A 19,738-nucleotide genomic window follows, 5' to 3' on the forward strand; every position below is an offset into this window, starting at 1 on the left:
GGCAGCAGAGCCCAACCCCACCTGGCTACAGCCTCCCTTCAGGTAGTTGCAGACAGCAGTGAGCTCTGCCCTGAGCCTCCTCTTCTGCAGGCTGCACACCCCCAGCTCTCTCAGCCTCTCCTCACAGGGCTGTGCTCCAGGCCCCTCACCACCTTCGTTGACCTTCTCTGGACACATTCCAGTAGCTCAACATCTTCTTGAATTCTTGAAGTAAATAAAAACAACAACTCAAAGAGATGCACAGTATTACAAATGCAAACAGCCATCAAATTGTCCAGTTTATTGATGGGAATCCAAAACTGATACAAAACATGCCCTCTCTGCATGTTGCACTTCACCCTTCCAACGTTTCTGACAGCCTCAGGTAGACTCAGAATGAATAATGCTGCAGCTTTCAGCAGGTACCTTTTATAAAGGCATTACACAAAAGCCACCAACTTAATGCCACACATGGTCCCAGAATCGTTTTCAGGCATTTTGTTTATCAAAAGACTCAGATCTTCTGCTGATCTGATGAAATAAAGGCTTAAAAATGTTTTAAGCCATTTAAGTAAGTACCCTTATGGCAGAGTCAAGAAAGTTCATGATTTCCATTCTCACCTTGGGCATAAAAAGGCAAAAAGTCATTAAAAAGCAGCCCTCCAGAATAATATGGAATGTGGCAGTGGGGATGATGCCAACTTAGAATGACCAAGTGAAGTAAACCAGATTTTTTTAAAGCTATGAATGAAGTGAGCAGCAGCACAGCAGAATATTTAATGAATACCACAGAGTCAATCAAGTCTGAAAGTTGAGCAGATGTTGTTTCAATCAACAAGAGACCTGTAATGCCAAACAGACCAAAAGACAGCTTCTAAAATTAATTCCTAATGCAGGGAAAAAACAAAACAAAACAAAACAAACCACAACCAAAAAAAAAAAAACTGATCTAAAGTTTGCTCCTAGTCCCTTCCACTGGGCCCTAGACTTGTTCAGACAATACATAGCCCACACTTTCAGACATGTATAATAAAAAAAGCTTTTATTTTCAGTTGAAACAAATGCACCATCCTGCACTGGAAGGCTATGATGAGCCATAAGCATATTCCAAGTTGTATCAATGGCAACAGGATTTGTTTCACCTCCACTGAGAAGTTACATAATGCACTCTTTAATTGGTAAGGGGAAGAAAAATTAAATTCAGCCTTCTCAAAGCTTCTGTACTGAGTTTCTTGATTATTGTACAGTTCCCACAGTCAGACCAAGAGTTTGCACTCTGTGTAGATCTTGTAGTCAATCAATAGCACTGTTTTAATCATCATCTTCCTCCTCTTCCTCTTCCTCCTCAAAACTGTCTTCAAAGCCCTCACTGTCTTCCTGGTCCTCATCACCTTCTATTGCTGTATCCCACTGTGGATGATTTTCTGGCACTGGTTTTGCTTCATGAACTTCCAGCTGTAATTGGATAAAGAAAGGCAAGGCAGGGGAGGGAAAAGGTTACAGACAACAGACGACCGATTTGGGGAGAAACAAAACCAAACAACAAGAAGAAAACAAAATCAAACCAAAATTCAAACCAACACACACAAAAAAATCTCAAGCAATGAAAACCAAACCCCAAAAGTTCTACCCCACAGTAAGCTGACAGATTGTTTAAAAAATAAACCAAACAAACCACCAAGCAAACAACAAAAGTCCAGCAAAAAACCCCAAATCACATCCCCAAAACCCCTCCAAATCACATCCCCAAAACCCCTCCAAATCACATCCCCAAAACCCCTCCAAATCACATCCCCAAAACCCCTCCAAATCACATCCCCAAAACCCCTCCAAATCACATCCCCAAAACCCCTCCAAATCACATCCCCAAAACCCCTCCAAATCACATCCCCAAAACCCCTCCAAATCACATCCCCAAAACCCCTCCAAATCACATCCCCAAAACCCCTCCAAATCACATCCCCAAAAAACCTCCAAATCACAACCCCCAAAAAACCCCAAGACATCCCCAAAAGAAAAGTCAAAACAAACAAGAAAAAGGCAAAAAAAAACCCCAAACAAGCCAAACCAATACAAACAATCCATAAAACCAAACCCACAACCCAAAAACTAACAAAACAAACTAAACCCAACGCAACCCAACCACTGCCTCTGGGAATAAGGCATGCTAGATTTTTCTCATTACGTGGATGTATCTAGGATTAAGGGCATGGAAATGGCATGGCAAAGCTTAGGGCATAAAGCCAGAGCCAATCACACCACAGGAGTGGAATATATGTGAGAAAAGGTGAATTCAGTTATGCAGGCACTGGAAAGCAGCACAAACTCCAGTCCCACTAATCATAGCATCACCACTACTGGCATCAGACTAAAACTGCTTCTGAGTTCCTCCTTGCCGCTCTTAAAATCAGGAGAGCTTGAATTCTTAAAGCTAGCAGGGAGCTTTAATAGCTATAGGGAGCAGCCTTCAATGTAACAGAAGCCCATTAAACAGCTGAACATCACCTTCAGTGGCTTAATCTGGTCCAATCCCATGTACGAATCCGATCTTAAATAAACTGTGTACTGATAGTTTCCAGGCTTGCCTGGTGCTGGGAACTTCAGCTCTACCTACAAAAGAGAATTCACACCCTAAATTCTTGCTGCTTTCAACTGACACATTGCAACAAGCACCTGAGCAATCTAATGAGCAGTAAACAACAGTAGAGAGGACTACTTTGTAAAGTTTCAGACTCCTTTGAAAATCTCTGCCTGACAAAATACCTGCACAAGAGAGAAAAGCCAAGCATAATTCTGCCCATGAAAGTGGAGTACAGATCAAGTCACCTTTTTTCCTCAGGTAGTTTTACATAAAGCACAAAGTTCCACACCACTCTTTGCTTCCAACAACCAAAACAGGTCAAAATATTTAGTCTGCTGATAGTATTAAGCTTAGCCCTAATGTGGTTTGAAACTGAAGATCCAATCTAGATTGAAAGAACAAGATACATAAAATCTCCCTTTCTCAGCAAAGCAAAGCACACAGCCAAAGGTTACAGGCTCAGAAAGCTTCATATGAGCCAAGGCTAATGAATTTGTCACAGACAAAAAGAGAACACTGAGTCTTCCTCATGGATTTGAATAACTATCTTTAAGGATTATCAGTGGGGACCAATAATGGTTTTCATCAGGTTTAACAACCCCCAAAATCTCTGTTCTGCAGAGAAACTTAGAAGCCATCTTTTGGTTTGTTTTCTCCCTCCCCCCTGTTATCAGTTTTCAGTTAAAAGGCTTCTCTCTGCTTTTCTCAGGAGACTAAAATTTGTTTTCCCATCTTGAGATAAGCAAGAAAAAAAGTACAATCCACATCTATCTGCATACCATAAGGACACTTCACAGAATCACTAGGGATGGAAAAAGACCTCTGAGATCATCAAGCCCAGTACAGTTTTGGAGTAGCCCCCAAAAGAAAACCCAAGCACTTTACCTCTTCTTTATCTTTTAGTGTACAAACATGATATGGCATACATATTAGCATCTGCTCCTTCCGGTCTGCAATATACAGCCACCACCACTCTTGTTTTTCCTTGCAGAAAAGAAAAAAAACAAACAAAAAACCACTCAAACCATCAGGATAGAATCATAGAATCAATCACAATCAGTCACAGAATCGTAGAATCAATCAGAATCAGTCATAAAATCATAGAATCAGACAGGTTGGAAGAGAGCTCCAAGCTCAGCCAGTCCAACCTAGCACCCAGCCCCAGACAATCAACCAGACCATGGCACTAAGTGCCCCAGCCAGGCTTGGCTTCTACACCGCCAGGCACAGTGACTCCACCACCTCCTTGGGCAGCCCATTCCAATGCCAATCACTCTCTCTGCCAACAACTTCCTCCTAACATCCAGCCTAGACCTCCCCTGCCACAACTTGAGACTGTGTCTCCTTGTTCTGTTGCTGCTTGCCTGGCAGAAGAGCCCAACCCCACCTGGCTACAACCTCCCTTCAGGTAGCTGTAGACAGCAATGAGGTCTGCCTGAGCCTCCTCTTCTCCAGGCTAAACATGGAATCAATCATAGAATCAAAGAATCATCTGGGTTGGAAGGGACCCCCCTGCAAAGGTCATTCAGTTCAACCCCCTTCTGCAGTCAGTAGGGATATACTCAACTAGATCAGGTTGCCCAGAGCCTTATCAAGCCTCACCCTGAATATCTTCAGGGATAGGGTCTTAGCTGCCTCCCTGGGTAACCTGTTCCTGTGTTCCACTACCTTCATAGTAAGGAACCATTACCCTGCTCAGTGACAACCTACAGCCACACACTTCAATTTCCCCTCATGAAGTATTAAAAATACTTTAAAATGCAGATAGAATATTTCAGATCTGCCAGTTTCATTTTGTTTAATTAAAGCATAGATCTCTGTGGTGGCAAAGGATCTCAGTGGTGACATCAACAAACGCTGAACTGAAACTGCAAGGTGATCACACCCACACCTAAGCACTTCATTAGCACAGTAAAATCTGGGACTGACACTAACAAAATGTGTAAGCTCAGAAAGCATTACAGCACTTTCTAACCAGCTTGGAAGACACAGTTCATTATCATGCAGTTCATTGTGACCCACTGGGCCTCAGAATAAAATCACAGATTGGGTTGGAAACATCCTTAAAGATCATCTAATTCCAACCTGTCTTCATGGGCATGGCCCACGAAGACCAAAACTTGCTGAGTTATAACAGAACAAGTCCTTTTCACAACAGTTCCAAGTGATTTTCCTTGCTGAAAACCCATCTCCTGTGATTACAAGGCAGAAGTTATTTTATCCCTTCAGCTTCAACAATAAACATGTTGTCAATCTGCTTGACAGCTGTAACAAAGAAGAATCTTAGGAAGCTGAAGTGTTTATTTCCTAGCCGGGGGGCCTCTAGGAATAAGAGGATAAACAGTACAGATGAACAAGAGCTACAGAAGCTGGATCCATCACAGAAATGGCTACTTGCCATTTTGGGCCTCTCTAAGGACTCTTGACTATAGAAGAAAAAGGATCTCCCTTTGTATCAACACAGTACTTCTGATGCTAGCAAAGCGCTGCGCTGACTCTGCTACACATTGTGTGTATTTTCAGTGCTCTAAACGGCAAGGAGAGGTTTTGGGTTACTTCAGAACAAAAGATCCAAAGTGGCAACTGGATTTTCACCCAAAAATGGTGAAAACATAACAGCCACGGAGCAAGGAGGGGGAAGAAACAGCAGAACAAACTGCACTCATTGATCTACTTCTCTATAAACTCTTTGGAAGTGAAGCTCCTGACCCCCAAGTGCCACTGCATTTTTGACTGAAAGGACAACAGTGCAGGAGTGTCACTTTCCTGCCTCTTATTGGGTGGAATTTAAAGTTGCTGCCTGTGAGAATTTGGCAAGCTAACAAGCAAGTGGGCAAAATGCCCTTCAACAGATGGGTGCAAGGTTTGGCATGCCAGGGAACCAGTATGTTCATAAAATTGGAACACCAGGGCCAGTTTCTACCTAAAAAAAAAATAATGTCAAAACTACAATCTGTGCAGTTTCTGGATCCATGGATGCAGGAAAGAATTATTTGGCAATCTGCACAGATTAAAGATGCATCTCTGGCAAAGTAATGAACTGCCTAAAAGCTTAGATGACACAGTGCAAAGGCTTCCTCTTGAAAACAAATAAATCAGGCTCAGCTACAGTCAAACACCCATCAATCCTGGACACACTGATTCCTAGATCCAGGGTAGTTTATCTGTCACTCTGCATCTGTGACCTAGCCATGACCACACCACACACACTACTCTAGACCAGAGGCTGCAAATCAGTTCTACCTGAACATGCTCCAACTGCAGCTACATTCAGCTTTCAGGAAGTCAGTGAGCAGAGGTGGTAAAATTGACAGCTGCAGTGCCGTGTGTGTCTCTTGCAGGTTCCAGCACTCAGTTCAACCCTAGATTATTTACTTTTTTAGCACAGTACTTAGGTTTTATCACAGAACCCAGCAGCAGCTTGGTTACACACAGATGAAACAGCTTTGTAAGGAGTGACATCTCTGAAGGAACCCTCAAGTGCAGTAAAAAAGAAATATGAATAGTTAGCACCCCTGTGGCACTGGGCAAAGCAGATAGTCACTGACTGAGCTCAGACTGATGCCCAAAGCCAGCTGCCTTGGCAGCAAGCAGCCATTAAGACTCTGCTGCATATCTGACATGATCTAAGGCAGCCAGGAGAGCAGAATGCCAGCACACCTTACTTTGGATTGCTGCTGGAAGCTCTATTGAGTGATGGGAGAGTATCTTATGTTCTGCTTTCCTGGCACTGTGAAGATCAGCCCTTATAAAACTAGATGCCACGAGGCCACACAACACTCAGCTAAGGCCTCTGGGAAAACACCTCCTTTGCTTTATTTGTGTATCTTGTCTGGCTCCTTAGCAACACTTCTTGCTTCCCACACTTGGCTTTCCAGTGATGGCAGACCTAGGTAAAAGCAGCAGGAACAGTATGACCACAAGCATGGGGCCCACAGAGGATGTTCTGCACATGCAAGCAGCTGTGCAGAATACAGACACAAAGAACCTTAGGAAATGAAAGGAAGGAGCAAATATACACAGTGCCTTCCTTTTATGCTCGTGTTTAACTCTTCTTCCCCATCTCAGCAGTCTCCTTTAAACCACAAGAGGAATCAAAAACCTTGTATCCCACCTCCCTGTTAATGGAAAGGTGAAATCCTAGATTCCTTTCCTAGTCAACCAGCAGGGAAGCAAAGGAAACCCTCTGAACCACTGGCCTGGAAAGTTAAGTGTGGCCAAATACTTCTTCCTTCTGGTTCCAACCTATCCACCTCCAAAAGACCCAACTTAGCTGCTCAGAACACATGCTTTGAGAAAAATCCCAGTTCTTCAGAGTTTCACTGCTGCCTTTCCAGACACCTACTGAGAGTTTTGTTTAAGCAGCAGCTGATCTATCAGAACATCCTTCCCACAGCAAGGTGCCTGCTGTGAAGGCACCTCTGCCTACCTGCTGTACTGAGTCACCACTCTCAGACACATCCCTTTCCCTAACACTCATCCACCCTGCACTCTGGAGCTCTAGAGGAACCCCAGTACTTTTGAGCTCCAGGGGAGAGACTGTTCCATAACTGCCTTCCACCACTTCCAAACTATGCTGTGGCAAAAGTCTGCTTTGTCAACCACCTCCTTCTCCCACAGCTGCACATGCTGCAGTGATGAGACTTCAAGTCAAGCACCAAGCCAAAACAATCTGCTGATCCAAACGACCCCCAAACTCTCCTGTCATCACTGTTAACACAGGAAGGATCAGGACTTCATCTAACAGGCACTTGCATTTACATAAAAAGCAAATATTCTACCCTTAATTCTATCAGAGCCACTGCTGTGCTTTCATTTCCATAGACAAAGGAAAAACAAGCAGAAAGAGACTATAAATCAGATCCTTGTATCTCTGAAAAGTTTCATTCTGAATCTAGCCACAGGTAGCAGATCAGCAGAGAAAAAAAATAGCATCCAAAAGAACCTTACATTCTATAAGGGTTTGCAAGTCTCTGGGCAGAAAGAAAACCACATCAAAAGCTTTTAGGAAAGCATCTGAAGAGCTTAAGAGGAGTTTACAAGTTGAGACTTTTTTTTAACATAAGCAATTTTTCAAGGTTTATATTTTGTTTTTAAAGCCCAATGTTTATGTTAGCAACCAAAAACCTTTCTATCACATTCATTCCCATTCCACAACTCTAATGTTTTCTATTACCTCAGGAAAAAAAAGACTGTAAACTGGATGTGTTATCTTTGACTTGGTTTCAAGAAGGGCTCGCTCCTTTCTCTGTATACTTTGTTGTAATTCTTGCCACTCCTGTCAAAGACAAGGTTAAAGAGTTACTGTGCTCGAGCCAAATTCTGCATTAAAACAAAACAGGAGAGGAAGACATTTTAGCCCAGGAAAATAACATATGACAAGCTCTTGTGCCACACTGCACATCATAAAGGAGAATGCCACGCAGAGATTAAGTTATACAGTACCATGAAAGGCAAAAAACAATAACCAAGCAACAGTAAAACTAGAGACCATTCACATCAGTGTTAAAAAAACAACCCCAAACAGATCTGCAGGGCTCGTAGAGATTCTTCAACACACAGTTTTACAGCACTGCCTATGAGCATTCACTACCTGAGCTGCAAGAGGGCTGAGTATGAGCTCGATGATTCTTTTTTCATCAGAAGCTCATTCTCACCTTGCATGGGACTTCCAGCTGTCACTGGGACCTTCACTTTATGACCTGTGGTGCAGAACTCCTCTACCACCACAATGCCTCATTCTCAGTAACAGTTTTAAATGTCTAAATAATTAACAGTTTAGAAACACAGAATCATAGAATCTAGCAGGTTGGAACAGACCTCCAAGCTCACCCAGTCCAACCCAGCACCCAGCCCTATCCAGTCAACTAGACCATGGCACTAAGTGCCTCATCCGGGCTTTGCTTGAACACCTCCAGGGACAGTGACTTGTGTACAAGTTCAGCACATTTATAGTATGCATTATGCAGTAACAGTCACTGCACATAAAGAACAATATTCAAAGAAGACTCTATCTCCAGATCTACAGCAGCAAATAAGCAGATGAAGCTCAAAGAAACACCAGAGTCTCTCCCTGAAGTTAAGAACTGCTTTTCACATCTCATTCTGAAGTTGTCTATGCTGCAAAGACTCTTCACTGTTTTCTCTGAAATAGACTTCCAGTAACAAAACTCTCAGGCCAGAATGAGGTCTGAAAATCTCTAGTGTTACTCCTTCATCTTAGTGTTGCCTAGCCTGAGGGGATGCTAGAGGATTAAAATGCATTTTCTCTCAACCCCACAGGCAACATCACCCTTGGAGAAAAAAGGAAAGGCTTACAGCTTCATCATCTTTGTTTTGCTTCTCATCTTGTTCTCTGTCAGAGTCTCTGTCACTTCCATCATCTTTTTCACTTTGAGAGTCCCTGTTTGTTTCCTCTTCTTCAGATTCACTCCCTTTATCAGAAAGCTCCTCCTCTTCTTCCTTTGCCACTACTTCCTAATGGGAAAAAGAAAACAAACCACATCTCATTAGTTGGTCTGCATTACTGTAGTGCATAGCATTCACAGCACCTCTCTTAAGGTCTTTATTTCCTATTTTCATCTACACTATCCTGTGTCACAGAACATGCCTGTGGTGAAGATCAATCCTCATGTGCTAAGAAGAGCAGGGAAATAATTTTCCTTCTCCATATGGCACCCACAAGACAAATAGGAGAAGACAATATTTAACTCTAGGGTCACATTTCAGGGAGCTGGAAGAAAATTAGAGTATAGAAGAAAGTACCAACAGCACAGCCCATGAGGTACAGAAAACATCATACAGTGGGAGCATAAAGACACTAAAGCCATTTGGCTTACCAGAAAAAAGACTAAATTCAATTTTTTTTCCTTTAAAGGAGAAGCAGAAGGTACAGAACACTCCATCTTCCAGAAGACAGCATAACTACAAGAAGGGACTACGAAGCAGATTTACTTTACAATAGCACAGAATAGAATTTAACAGACAGAAAGCACTGATTGGATCAGGAGTGCTAAAGTGAACAAAACCCCAGGGCATCAATGAATTCATGAGCTACCCCATTAGCTTGTTTTTGCTTCTGCTGTTTGGGTGGCTGCAATGAAGGTGGCACAGGTTTCTTTTTCAATGGCTTCTTTTTCTTTGATTTTGAAGCCTTCTTGGTTCCTTTATTCTTCTGCTGCCATCCTTTGCTCTTAACTTTGTTGACATCTCCTTGCTGTAAGAAAGAAACACTTGAATATTTATTCTGTTCATTAAATTTTAGGTGTTCACTCTAAGCATTTTAAGCAGAGAGCCAAAAGTCAAAAGGCATAGGTCTTGTAATGACAGGACACGGGGTAATGGGCTTAAACTGGCAGAGGGGAGATTCAGACTAGATGTTAGGAGAGGGTTCTTTACAGTGAGGGTGGTGAGACACTGGCACAAGTTGCCCAAGGAGGCTGGGGATGTTAAAAATCAGAGAATGTGATCTTCAATCACATTCTGTGATTCTGTCATTCCCAGCCTCCCTGGAGGGGTTCAAGGCCAGGTTGGATGAGGCCTTGAACAATCTGTTCTAGTGAGAGGTGTCCCTGCCTATGGCAGGGGGGTTGGAACTGCATGATCCTTGAGGTCCCTTCCAACCCAAACCATTCTGTGATTCTATGATAGCCTGAGACTTCAGTAGGCATTTCTGAAGAGAAAAGGGATGGGGAAAAAAAAGCTCAAGAAGCACACAATTAGCAACTCAGGAACTGAAAGAAAAGTCCTCTTTGGCTAGCAAGATGAACATTCATTCTCATAGAATCAAACAGGTTGGAAGAGACCTCCAAGCTCATCCAGTCCAACCTAGCACCCAGCCCTGGCCAATCAGCCAGACCATGGCACTAAGTGCCTCATCCAGGCTTTGCTTGAACACCTCCAGGGACATTGACTCCACCATCTCTCTGGGCAGCCCCTTCCAATGGCAGATGACTCTCCACTTACCCCATCTTCTGTTGGCTGCTCTTCCGCTGCACAGATCGACTGCTCCTTTTCAAACACTTCCTGGTTAGAGAAAGATGTGAAAAGAAACCATCAATGTCTCTCTGTATACCAAAAGACCTTTTTTTTTTCATTTTACATTTGAACTTAAAATTAAAATCACTTTAATCAGGTCTGAAGGTTTTAATCATTATGGCAAACTCTTTTAGCAGTGACGCACACAAAAGGGGATTAACCAGATCAAAACTGAAAGGCCATTTCCAGCGCTTGGTTTGGGGTTTTCCCATCATTGGCATCATAAAGAATTTTAGCACAACATGTCAGCTCCTTCCAAAGAACCTATTTGTTCTATAAAGCACAGAACTCCTCCATCACAAAAGCAAGCAGCAGTAAAATGCAAATTCTGCTCCAGTTGCCAAAGCATTAAAAACTTTCAACAGCTGTACTGTTGCTCAGGGACACAGAACAAATCAAACCAGAAACACAAAGTGTGAAGACAAAACACAGAGTTAGTATTATGTAGACTAAAACTTCTCTTTGGAAATGGATTTTTAGCATGCATTTCTCTCTCCAAGATATTATATACCATGAAAAGAAACAATCCATCAGTCCTAAGGAGCTGTCTTATATAAATATGCCAAATATGAGCATCATCATGACAAACATGAGCATCACATCAATGGCTAGCTCTAGATCTTGGCTCATCTATCTCAGTGCCAGAACAGTGAAGTTCAGATGGAAAACATCTAAATGAGTTTTCTATATGCTGACAGACGTTGTAATGAATTTCTAAGAACAGTTCAGCTTGCTTACAACTTTCACTTTCCTTCATTTCTAAGATCCAGCACAGTGATCCAGTGCTTTTCCTTCCTACCCACTGCATCCTCAGTTGTCAGAGGTGATGCACTCAGAAATTCCATAGGATGAACACAGAGGCTGCTTTGTGCTGGACTGGCTTCAACTCAGCTCTAACACCCACACTCCTGTGCCTCACCTTAGAGGCATAACTCAGACTTTCTGTTTACTTAGACAATTATATAATGCAAACATTGACACTTGGTTAGGTTCTTGTTCAGAGAAAGTCAGTACTGTGTTAGAAGCTAAAAAATAAGCACAAGTTAGAAGTTTAACTGCTAGGCTGTAGTATTATTTTGGTTATGCCAGGAGGATGACTGCAGGATTTGAACATCTCTCCTACAAAGAAGGACTGAGAGAATTGGGACTATTATAGTCTGGAGAAGAGAAGGCTGAGATGGGATCTTATCAGTGTATGCAAATATCTGAGGGGTAGGTGTCACAAAAGTGGTACCAGGCTGCTTTTGGTGGTGCCCAGTGATAGGACAAGACATAACAGGTACAAGCTAGAACACAAGAGGTTCCATCTCAATACAGAATCATAGAATCAATCAGGTTGGAAGAGACCTCCAAGCTCATCCAGTCCAACCTAGCACCCAGCCCTAAACAAGCAACCAGACCATGGCACTAAGTGTCTCACCCAGACTCTTCTTCATCAACTCCAGGAACAGTGACACCACCACCTCCCTGGGCAGCCCATTCCAATAAGAGGAGAAACTTCTTTATAGTGAGGGTGATGGAGCCCTGGAGCAGGCTGCCCAGAGAGGCAGTGGAGTCGTCTTCTCTGAAGACGTTCTGAACATGCCTGAATGTGTTCCTGTGTGACCTGCCCTAAGTGATTCTGCTCTGGCAGGGGCTTGGACTTGATCTCTGGAGGTTCCATCCAATCCCTAACATTCTGTGATTGCTACCCATTGAGCAGATCACTTCCTTCACATGGCACTGGTGTGCCTCCTTTCAACCATGTACATTCTGCTGGACTGAGTTTCTTTCACAAAAGCACATAAAAAACCCAAGAGTTTTGTTACACTGAGCCTCAAACACCTTCTGAAGGACTCGAGTGAACATTTGATTCTAGTTCAAGAACTGAGTTTCTGAAAGTCTCTTTTCCTGTTATTCACAAACCTCAGGGGCAGCATCACTTGCCATATTCTTTTACTGTTCCCTAGACAACTGCAACAGGTCAGACTGGACTTTGGTTTGATTCCAGGAAAACTTTCTCATTCAGAAACAAAACCTGAGAAGATGAAGAGCACAAATTCCCCATTTCAGATCTGAATTTTACAGTTACAGCTACAGAACACTCTGCTGGCTTACAAAGAAGAAATGCCTGTTCATTAGCATATACTTGCAGCTACTCTGAAAGAACAAACATTCTTAATACTTACTGCCATGGTCTGTCTTGTCAGCGTGACCAGAACAGTGACAAGAGAGCCTACTGTAATATTGTTGCTGTCTTCATCATCCAAAACTAAGTGTAAAAAAGAAAAGCAACACATCTATTAAATATCTTTAAAAGCCTCCTTTCCTCTCCTCCTCCCTCCCCCCCTCCATTAAACACTGTTTCTGCTTACAAATTCCAGACTTTTAAAGAAAATCATATTTCCAAACATGATTTAATGACTATCAGGATGAGGGCTGGCAAATCAGCAAACTACTAACCAGCCAACTTGGACTCTGAGATTTTAATTGGTATGAAAAGTTTGGAAATTCAAAGTTACAGCTGCTGGGGGAACCATAACTCTTCTGACATTGTGCATGATATATTTTAAGCATAACACTTCAGAAAGATGAAATACTGCACATAGCCAAAGGGATCCATTTATATTTGTTGTGAGAATTATAACTTTGATATTCCTGACTTCCCTAGGATTAACAGCTCAGTTACAATGCCACATTAGAAAACAAAACACAATTAAATGCATGATTGTTAAAATAGAAGGCAAAGGACAATAACAGCAAGAGCAGTAATAATTCTTTACCATGAAGGTAGTGGAACACAGGAACAGGGGAGTGGTTGGGGCCATATCACTGAGGATATTCAAGGTGAGGCTCAACAAGGCTCTGGGCAATCTGATCTAGTTGAAGATGTTCCTGCTGACTGCAGAGAGGGTTGGACTGGATGACCTTTGGAGGTTCCTTCCAATCCAGCCCATTCCGAGATTTGAACTAAAACATAACACCAGCAGGAAATCCACTGAGGAAATTCATATCTCCAATCTATGAAGAATGTCCCATGTTAGGGAATTCTATCCCAGTGTAGCAACTGCAGATGATCTTTAAGGTCTGTTTTAACCCAAATCATTCTATGATTTTACGCTCTACAAAGGCAGGCAGCCTGCAGAACCAATCCACTTTCCACTCTAAGGCTGTCTAGCAGAAAATCTTCAACCATATACAATCATGGAATGTCAGGGGATGGAATCATAGAATCAATCAGGTTGGAAGAGACCTCCAAGCTCATCCAGTCCAACCTAGCACCCAGCTCTGTACAATCAACCCGACCATGGCACTAAGTGCCTCATCCAGGCTTTTCTTCACCACCTCCAGGGACAGCGACTCCACCACCTCCCTGGGCAGCCCATTCCAATGCCAATCACTCTCTCTGACAACAACTTCCTCCTAACATCCACCCTAGACTTCCCCTGGCACAACTTGAGACTGTGTCCACTTGTTCTGTTGCTGGTTGTCTGGCAGCAGAGCCCAACCCCACCTGGCTACAGCCTCCCTTCAGGTAGCTGTAGACAGCAATGAGGTCACCCCTGAGCCTCCTCTTCTCCAGGCTAAACAACCCCAGCTCCCTCAGCTTCCCTTCATAGTTTTTGTGTTCCAGGCCTTTCACCAGCTTTGTCACCCTTCTCTGGAGACATTCCAGCACCTCAACATCTCTTGAATTGAGGGGCCCTGAATTGGACACAGTACTCAAGGGAAAGGGACCTCAAAACATCATATACCTCATCTTCTGAGAGGAAGAGCATCAGACACTCAGTGGAAACTGCACACAAAAGGTAGCTAACATGGATAAATCCTGCCAGATCAGGATTATCACAAAGGAACCCATGAATATTTAGTCATCAAGAGCTCCAAATCTCACAAAGGTCTCTCCATGCTGGAATAAGCTGAGCAATCAATTCTGCAGTAAGGACACGTTTTTAGGACAGCTAATAGAAGTGGTGTTTCAACCAGAATTTCATATTGCTCCTGAAATATTAAACCAGCAGATGAAATATCAGATAAGCCTCTCTCAGAGAAACTACTACTGGCCTGAGAATCTGTGGAATGTGTCTATGTACCTTATCTTGTCAGGATATCTACACCTCATACTCAAAATGGTTAAGCAGTTTCCAGGCCACATGACTTAACTGTGAGCTGTGTTTCGGTGTCCTCCAACAGGTTGCTGACAACAGACTATCAAATTATCAGGAGAGCAACACAGAGAGAGCAAAAGGACCTCCTACTCACCCTGTGGTTTTATATCCATAGTGACATATGGAAAGCTGCCAAGGACAGCCATAACTTCATCATATTTCTTGTCTTCTAGGAAGTGCAGTAAATTGCGGCGATCAGAACCTTTCAGGCTCACCAAATCCTGAATACTTTTGATCTTATACTGGATGCAGGAAAAAAGAAGTGGTGAGGGGGGGAAAAGAAAGTCAAGTCAGATGGTAGCAGAGAATGCAGTCCACTAACTCCTGGTAATGCATTGCTGGTGTCCCTCTGTTACTGACACACACACACCATTTCCACAATCACAGTTTTCAGAATCAGTCATTTAGGTTGGAAAAGACCTGCAAGATCATTGAGTCCAACCTTCAACCCCACTCTCCCAAGCCCAGCTGAAGGAAGGGTGTAAAGACAGAGCAAGTCTCTTGCCAGTGGTGCCAAGCAAGAGGACCATAGAACAGCTTAAGTTGGAAGGGACCTCGAAGCTCATCCAGTTTCAACCCCCCTGCCATAGGCAGGGACACCTCCCACTAGAACAGGTTGCTCAAGGCCTCATCCAACCTGGCCTTGAACACTTCCAGGGAGGGAGAATCCCCAACCTCTTTGGGCAACCTGCTTCAGTGTTTCACCACCCTCACTGGAAAGAATTTCCTCCCAACATCCAGCCTAAATCTCTCCTCTGCCAGTTTAAACCCCTTACTCCTCGTCCTGTCATCACAAAACCCTACCAATAGTCCCTCCCCAGCCCTCCTGTAGCCCCCTTCAGATACTGGAAGGCTAAGATCAGATCTGCTCTAATTCAAAAAAACCAAACCAAAACATACTTTAGGAAACAAGCACTCATGTTTTGAGCAACAAAACAGAAAGGCTGCATTCAACCTTGCTGGATCTCACAGGTTTGAGCACTGAGGTATTCCTTAGAATCCCTTAGAAACTGGCTAAGTTCCTTAAAAAAACCTCTTACTTTAGCCAGCTTTTTCAGAAAGCTGAGCCAAGAAACATTACTATCTGAGATCTTTAGAGCACTTTGGTGCTTTGAGATCTCTATTAGCAGGAGCAAGGAAGCACAAAGTACCTGTTTGGTTCTCCCCCTCCCAGAACTGCAAACAAATCTAGAACCTCTTCTTTTAAGATTTGCAGAGCAGAGCAAAAAGGACAAAACCAACACTGAACCAACCAATGTCTGAACATTTGATTACCTCACCATTGTAAATGTCTTTTAGTAAGAACAACTTCAGACATCCACTCAGCCTGCTGACAGCTCCTGGGGACTCTGCTTTTGAGCAGTTCAATGCAGGGGAATTCTGCCTGAACAGGTCTAATCAATCGGTCTCCTCCCTCATCCAGGAGGAATGAGAGATGGCATTATGAGCCAAGCTGTTGATCTGCAACAAGTTACCAAGTAGTTTTGTACCTTTTTATGATTGGAGACTCGCCTGAGATTGTCTTCTTCAATGTGAGGCAGCTGCAAAAGGGGAGACTTGAACTGCTGAAGTCCCTGGACAGTCATCTGGGAAAGCTTCATGCAATTTTCCAAAGATCCCAAAGATGGAGCACGGAACTCCCTTTCTTGAGGAGAATGAAACAGACCAGATCATTTTTAACTTTGTTTTTCCTCTTACATTCTCCCAATGTATTCTTCTATGGGACACTACAGGAAACCAAGCTCCCAGTGAACCAAAAGAATGAAGCAGCTTAAAATGTTCAGCATAATTAACCAGGCAGCCTTTTAACTCTCACTGCAGTCACACAGCTCCAACAATGTTTTCTTCCTTCTATTTAGGCTATCTCAGCTGAAAATAAAGAGAGGGAAAGACTTCCATCTACCATGGTCAGGCTTCCACAAACTGCTACTGAACTTTGTTGGAGAACCATCCATTCATAAATAAAACTTCTCAAAACTCTGCTTAGAAAGCTCCTGTCAGAATTTCCTCACAAGTTCAAGAGCTGCCTCAAGGAACAGGCAGTTTTCAGGTTGCTCTATGAAAGGCTTTACAATGAAACAGAAAAAGAAGTCAGATCCTCATCTAATAGCCAAGAGGAGTTTAAGCTTCTGAAATCTTTCACTGAACTGCTATGTGAAGCACACACTCAAAATAAGATAACAGGTTAAGTCCTGTTGGACTTGACCTTAAAGGTCTTTTCCAACCAAAATGATTCTATGTGAAAGGACTGAAGGCAATTTTAAAGCTGTATGACAGAAGGCTTCTGTAAATTATAGAATTATAGAATCAACCAGGCTGGAAGAGACCTCCAACATCATCCAGTCCAACCTAGCACCCAGCCCTGTCCAGTCAACTAGACCATGGCACTAAGCGCCTCATCCAGGCTTTGCTTGAACACCTCCAGGGATGGTGACTCCACCACCTCCCTGGGCAGCCCATTCCAATGCTAATCTCTCTCTCTGCCCAGGCAATCCAACCCCCTCTGCAGTAAGCAGAGGTATCTTCAACTAGATCAGGCTGCCCAGAGCCCTGTTGAGGCTCACTCTGAGTATCTCCAGGGCATGCCTGTCACTTTGGTTTATTATTTTATCATTGTTATGATGCCTGTCATTTTATTTAAGAGTCTTTCTGCATCTTTCCCTATACTTGAACAATCTTTTCTGAGGAACACAATTTCCAGCATCACCAGCAACAGTGCTGGGAACAATCTTCCCCCAAACCAACCCTGTTAGGAGGCCATCAATGCATTATTTGATGGCAAGCAAAACGGTCCCCAGCTTGACATTTAGGAAATGCCTTGCCTATTTTTGTTGCAACAACAGATTGAGATCCCAGTCTCAGTTTCTTTACAGTGCAAGCATCTCCAGCATAATTGCCTCTTTTACAGTAAAAAGAAAAGTTTAAATATTACTTTTTCAATCAAACTGTAATTTCTACAGCAATTACTGCTAAGCACCTGCCACTATGAGTTCAGGGAAAGAAAGTGAAGATAAGAAAAAAGCAACCTACATAGCTTGCTCACCAGCACAGGAACCAGAAATGGAGAAATAAAGGCAAGACACACAAAGAAATGGCAGCAAAGAAATGAGCCAAAACACGAGTGACACACTTAGGAGAGGAGGAAGAACTGTGAAAGCGCAAATTAAAAGACAGATGAACATAAGGTTCAACATGTCTCACACTGAGTGTTTTGCTACCAAAAATGGACCAGATCTTTAAGAAAAGGTTTTCAACTGCGTTTAAGGAGGGGGGGAATAAAACACCAACATCAACTTTTAATTGCCAAAAAAAAACCCCCACAAGGTGAAGAGAGATGCTCAAGATTTCAGAGCAGGGCTTGGTGGCGGCAGCGGCATTTCAATCTTCAGACTGGGAGAGCTCTCTCATTACAGGGAGAAGAGCAGAAGCACACTGAGGCATTTCTAAATATCACAGGTTAAGCTTCCCTAAGAGGAGCACAGACTTCATGAAACACTGCAGTGAAGACTCCTATTTACTAGCTTTAATTACAGAGTTTTTCTTACCTTCCCTGCTCCGAGCCATTATGATTAGCTGGCAGATCACATTAATCATTTCCTGAAGCAGCGCAGGACTCTTTTTCAGGATAAACTGCTGATCTGCAAGACATAACTGGCTGCAATTATGCTGCACTCACAAGCAGGGGAAAAGAGGGACAGTTTCCATATACTGGACATTTAACAGTTCTTGCATCAGTGAAAACTGACACATCCATCCAGAACGTTCCCTGACAAAACAGGGAAGAGCACTACTAAAAAGGAACACAACATTTTGTGTACCAGGCAAGCAGCTTCCACACCAAACCACACACAGAATCAGTCAGGTTGGAAAAGATCTTCAAGATCATCAAGTCCAACCTATCACCCAACATTATCTAATCAACTAAACCATGCCACATCATCCAAGCTCTTTTAAACACTTCCAGGGACAGTGACTCCACCACCTCCTTGGGCAGCCTATTCCAATCTCCAATCACTCTTTCTGAGAAGAACTTCTTCCTAATACCCAGCCTAAACCTGCCCTGGCACAGCTTGAGACTGTCCCCTCCTTCTGTCACTGGTTGCCTGCAACCGCCTCCTGGCTACAACCTCCTTTCAGGTAGTTGTAGACAGCAACAAAGGTCCCCCCCGAACCTCCTCTTCTCCAGGCTACACAATCCCATGAAGAAGTACTTATTAGATCCACCTGAAAAAGCAACAGGATGGCACAGACTACTTACAGCATTAATTCTTTTGGTGATCACAGATTTTTAAAGAGCATTTTGAAGTGAAACACCAATTTGGGGGCAAACTTTTCTTTGTAAAGTGCTAACCACTTCTGACCACAGATCTGTGAAGTTCTAAGTACACAGTAGCAAGGAAGAGGAGGTATTTTCAGTGGCTATCTAAAATTGACCTTTTTCCTTTTTAAAGAGTCTGGAAAATTGGAATCAAAGCTTCTTCACTGTTCATGTGATTTGAGGTTTATTCCTTTGCAATACAGAACATCCCAAGTCTGCTAGTCTGGAACAGGCTGCCCAGGGAGGTGGTTGGATCTCCATCCCTGGAGGCGTTTGAGAGACACAGAGGTGGTCCTGAGGGGCATAGTTTAAGCACTAGCCTTGGTAGAGTTGGAGAATGGCTTGGCTCAGACTTAAAGATCATTTCCAACCAAAACAAATCCCATGATTCTATGGCTGAAACTTAAGTACTGCCCTGAGAAACATTTCAGTTTGTGTATTCCCTAGTAAGAAAGTTGCAAAACACAAAAGCAAAGCAGAGAGATGTAACTGATACCTAAAAGTCCTAACCTTCTCACCCCTGCTTTACACAGACAGAAGGGGAAAACTCCAAAACCAACCACGACTGGAAATGTTAGAAAGAAGTATTATGCTTATCTTGGATTTCTTTACTCTGAAAAGCAAATACACTTCATATGCATAACTCTTTGTTACAAGGAAAACAACACCACCTAA

The 19,738-nt window shown here is 43.0% G+C and overlaps 1 protein-coding gene across 1 annotated transcript in view; it reads right to left on the reverse strand.

Annotated features, from left to right (window-relative positions):
- Positions 1-265: 265 nt before the first annotated feature.
- SEC63 (SEC63 homolog, protein translocation regulator) overlaps positions 266-19,738 on the reverse strand; it is a 54,726-nt gene continuing 35,253 nt past the window's right edge. The window contains exons 11-21 of the mRNA XM_064170148.1: positions 18,291-18,383; positions 16,236-16,390; positions 14,840-14,987; positions 12,766-12,848; positions 10,526-10,585; positions 9,618-9,776; positions 8,879-9,037; positions 7,737-7,838; positions 3,446-3,544; positions 2,485-2,589; positions 266-1,434 (exon numbers count right to left, since the gene is read on the reverse strand). Of these exons, the coding sequence (XP_064026218.1) occupies positions 1,291-1,434; positions 2,485-2,589; positions 3,446-3,544; positions 7,737-7,838; positions 8,879-9,037; positions 9,618-9,776; positions 10,526-10,585; positions 12,766-12,848; positions 14,840-14,987; positions 16,236-16,390; positions 18,291-18,383 (1,307 nt within the window). The 3' untranslated portion in view covers positions 266-1,290. The remainder of the gene's footprint in view (positions 1,435-2,484; positions 2,590-3,445; positions 3,545-7,736; positions 7,839-8,878; positions 9,038-9,617; positions 9,777-10,525; positions 10,586-12,765; positions 12,849-14,839; positions 14,988-16,235; positions 16,391-18,290; positions 18,384-19,738) is intronic.

Source organism: Pogoniulus pusillus, chromosome 33 (genome assembly GCF_015220805.1).
Source record: "Pogoniulus pusillus isolate bPogPus1 chromosome 33, bPogPus1.pri, whole genome shotgun sequence".
In the NCBI taxonomy this organism is placed as follows: Eukaryota; Metazoa; Chordata; class Aves; order Piciformes; family Lybiidae; genus Pogoniulus; species Pogoniulus pusillus.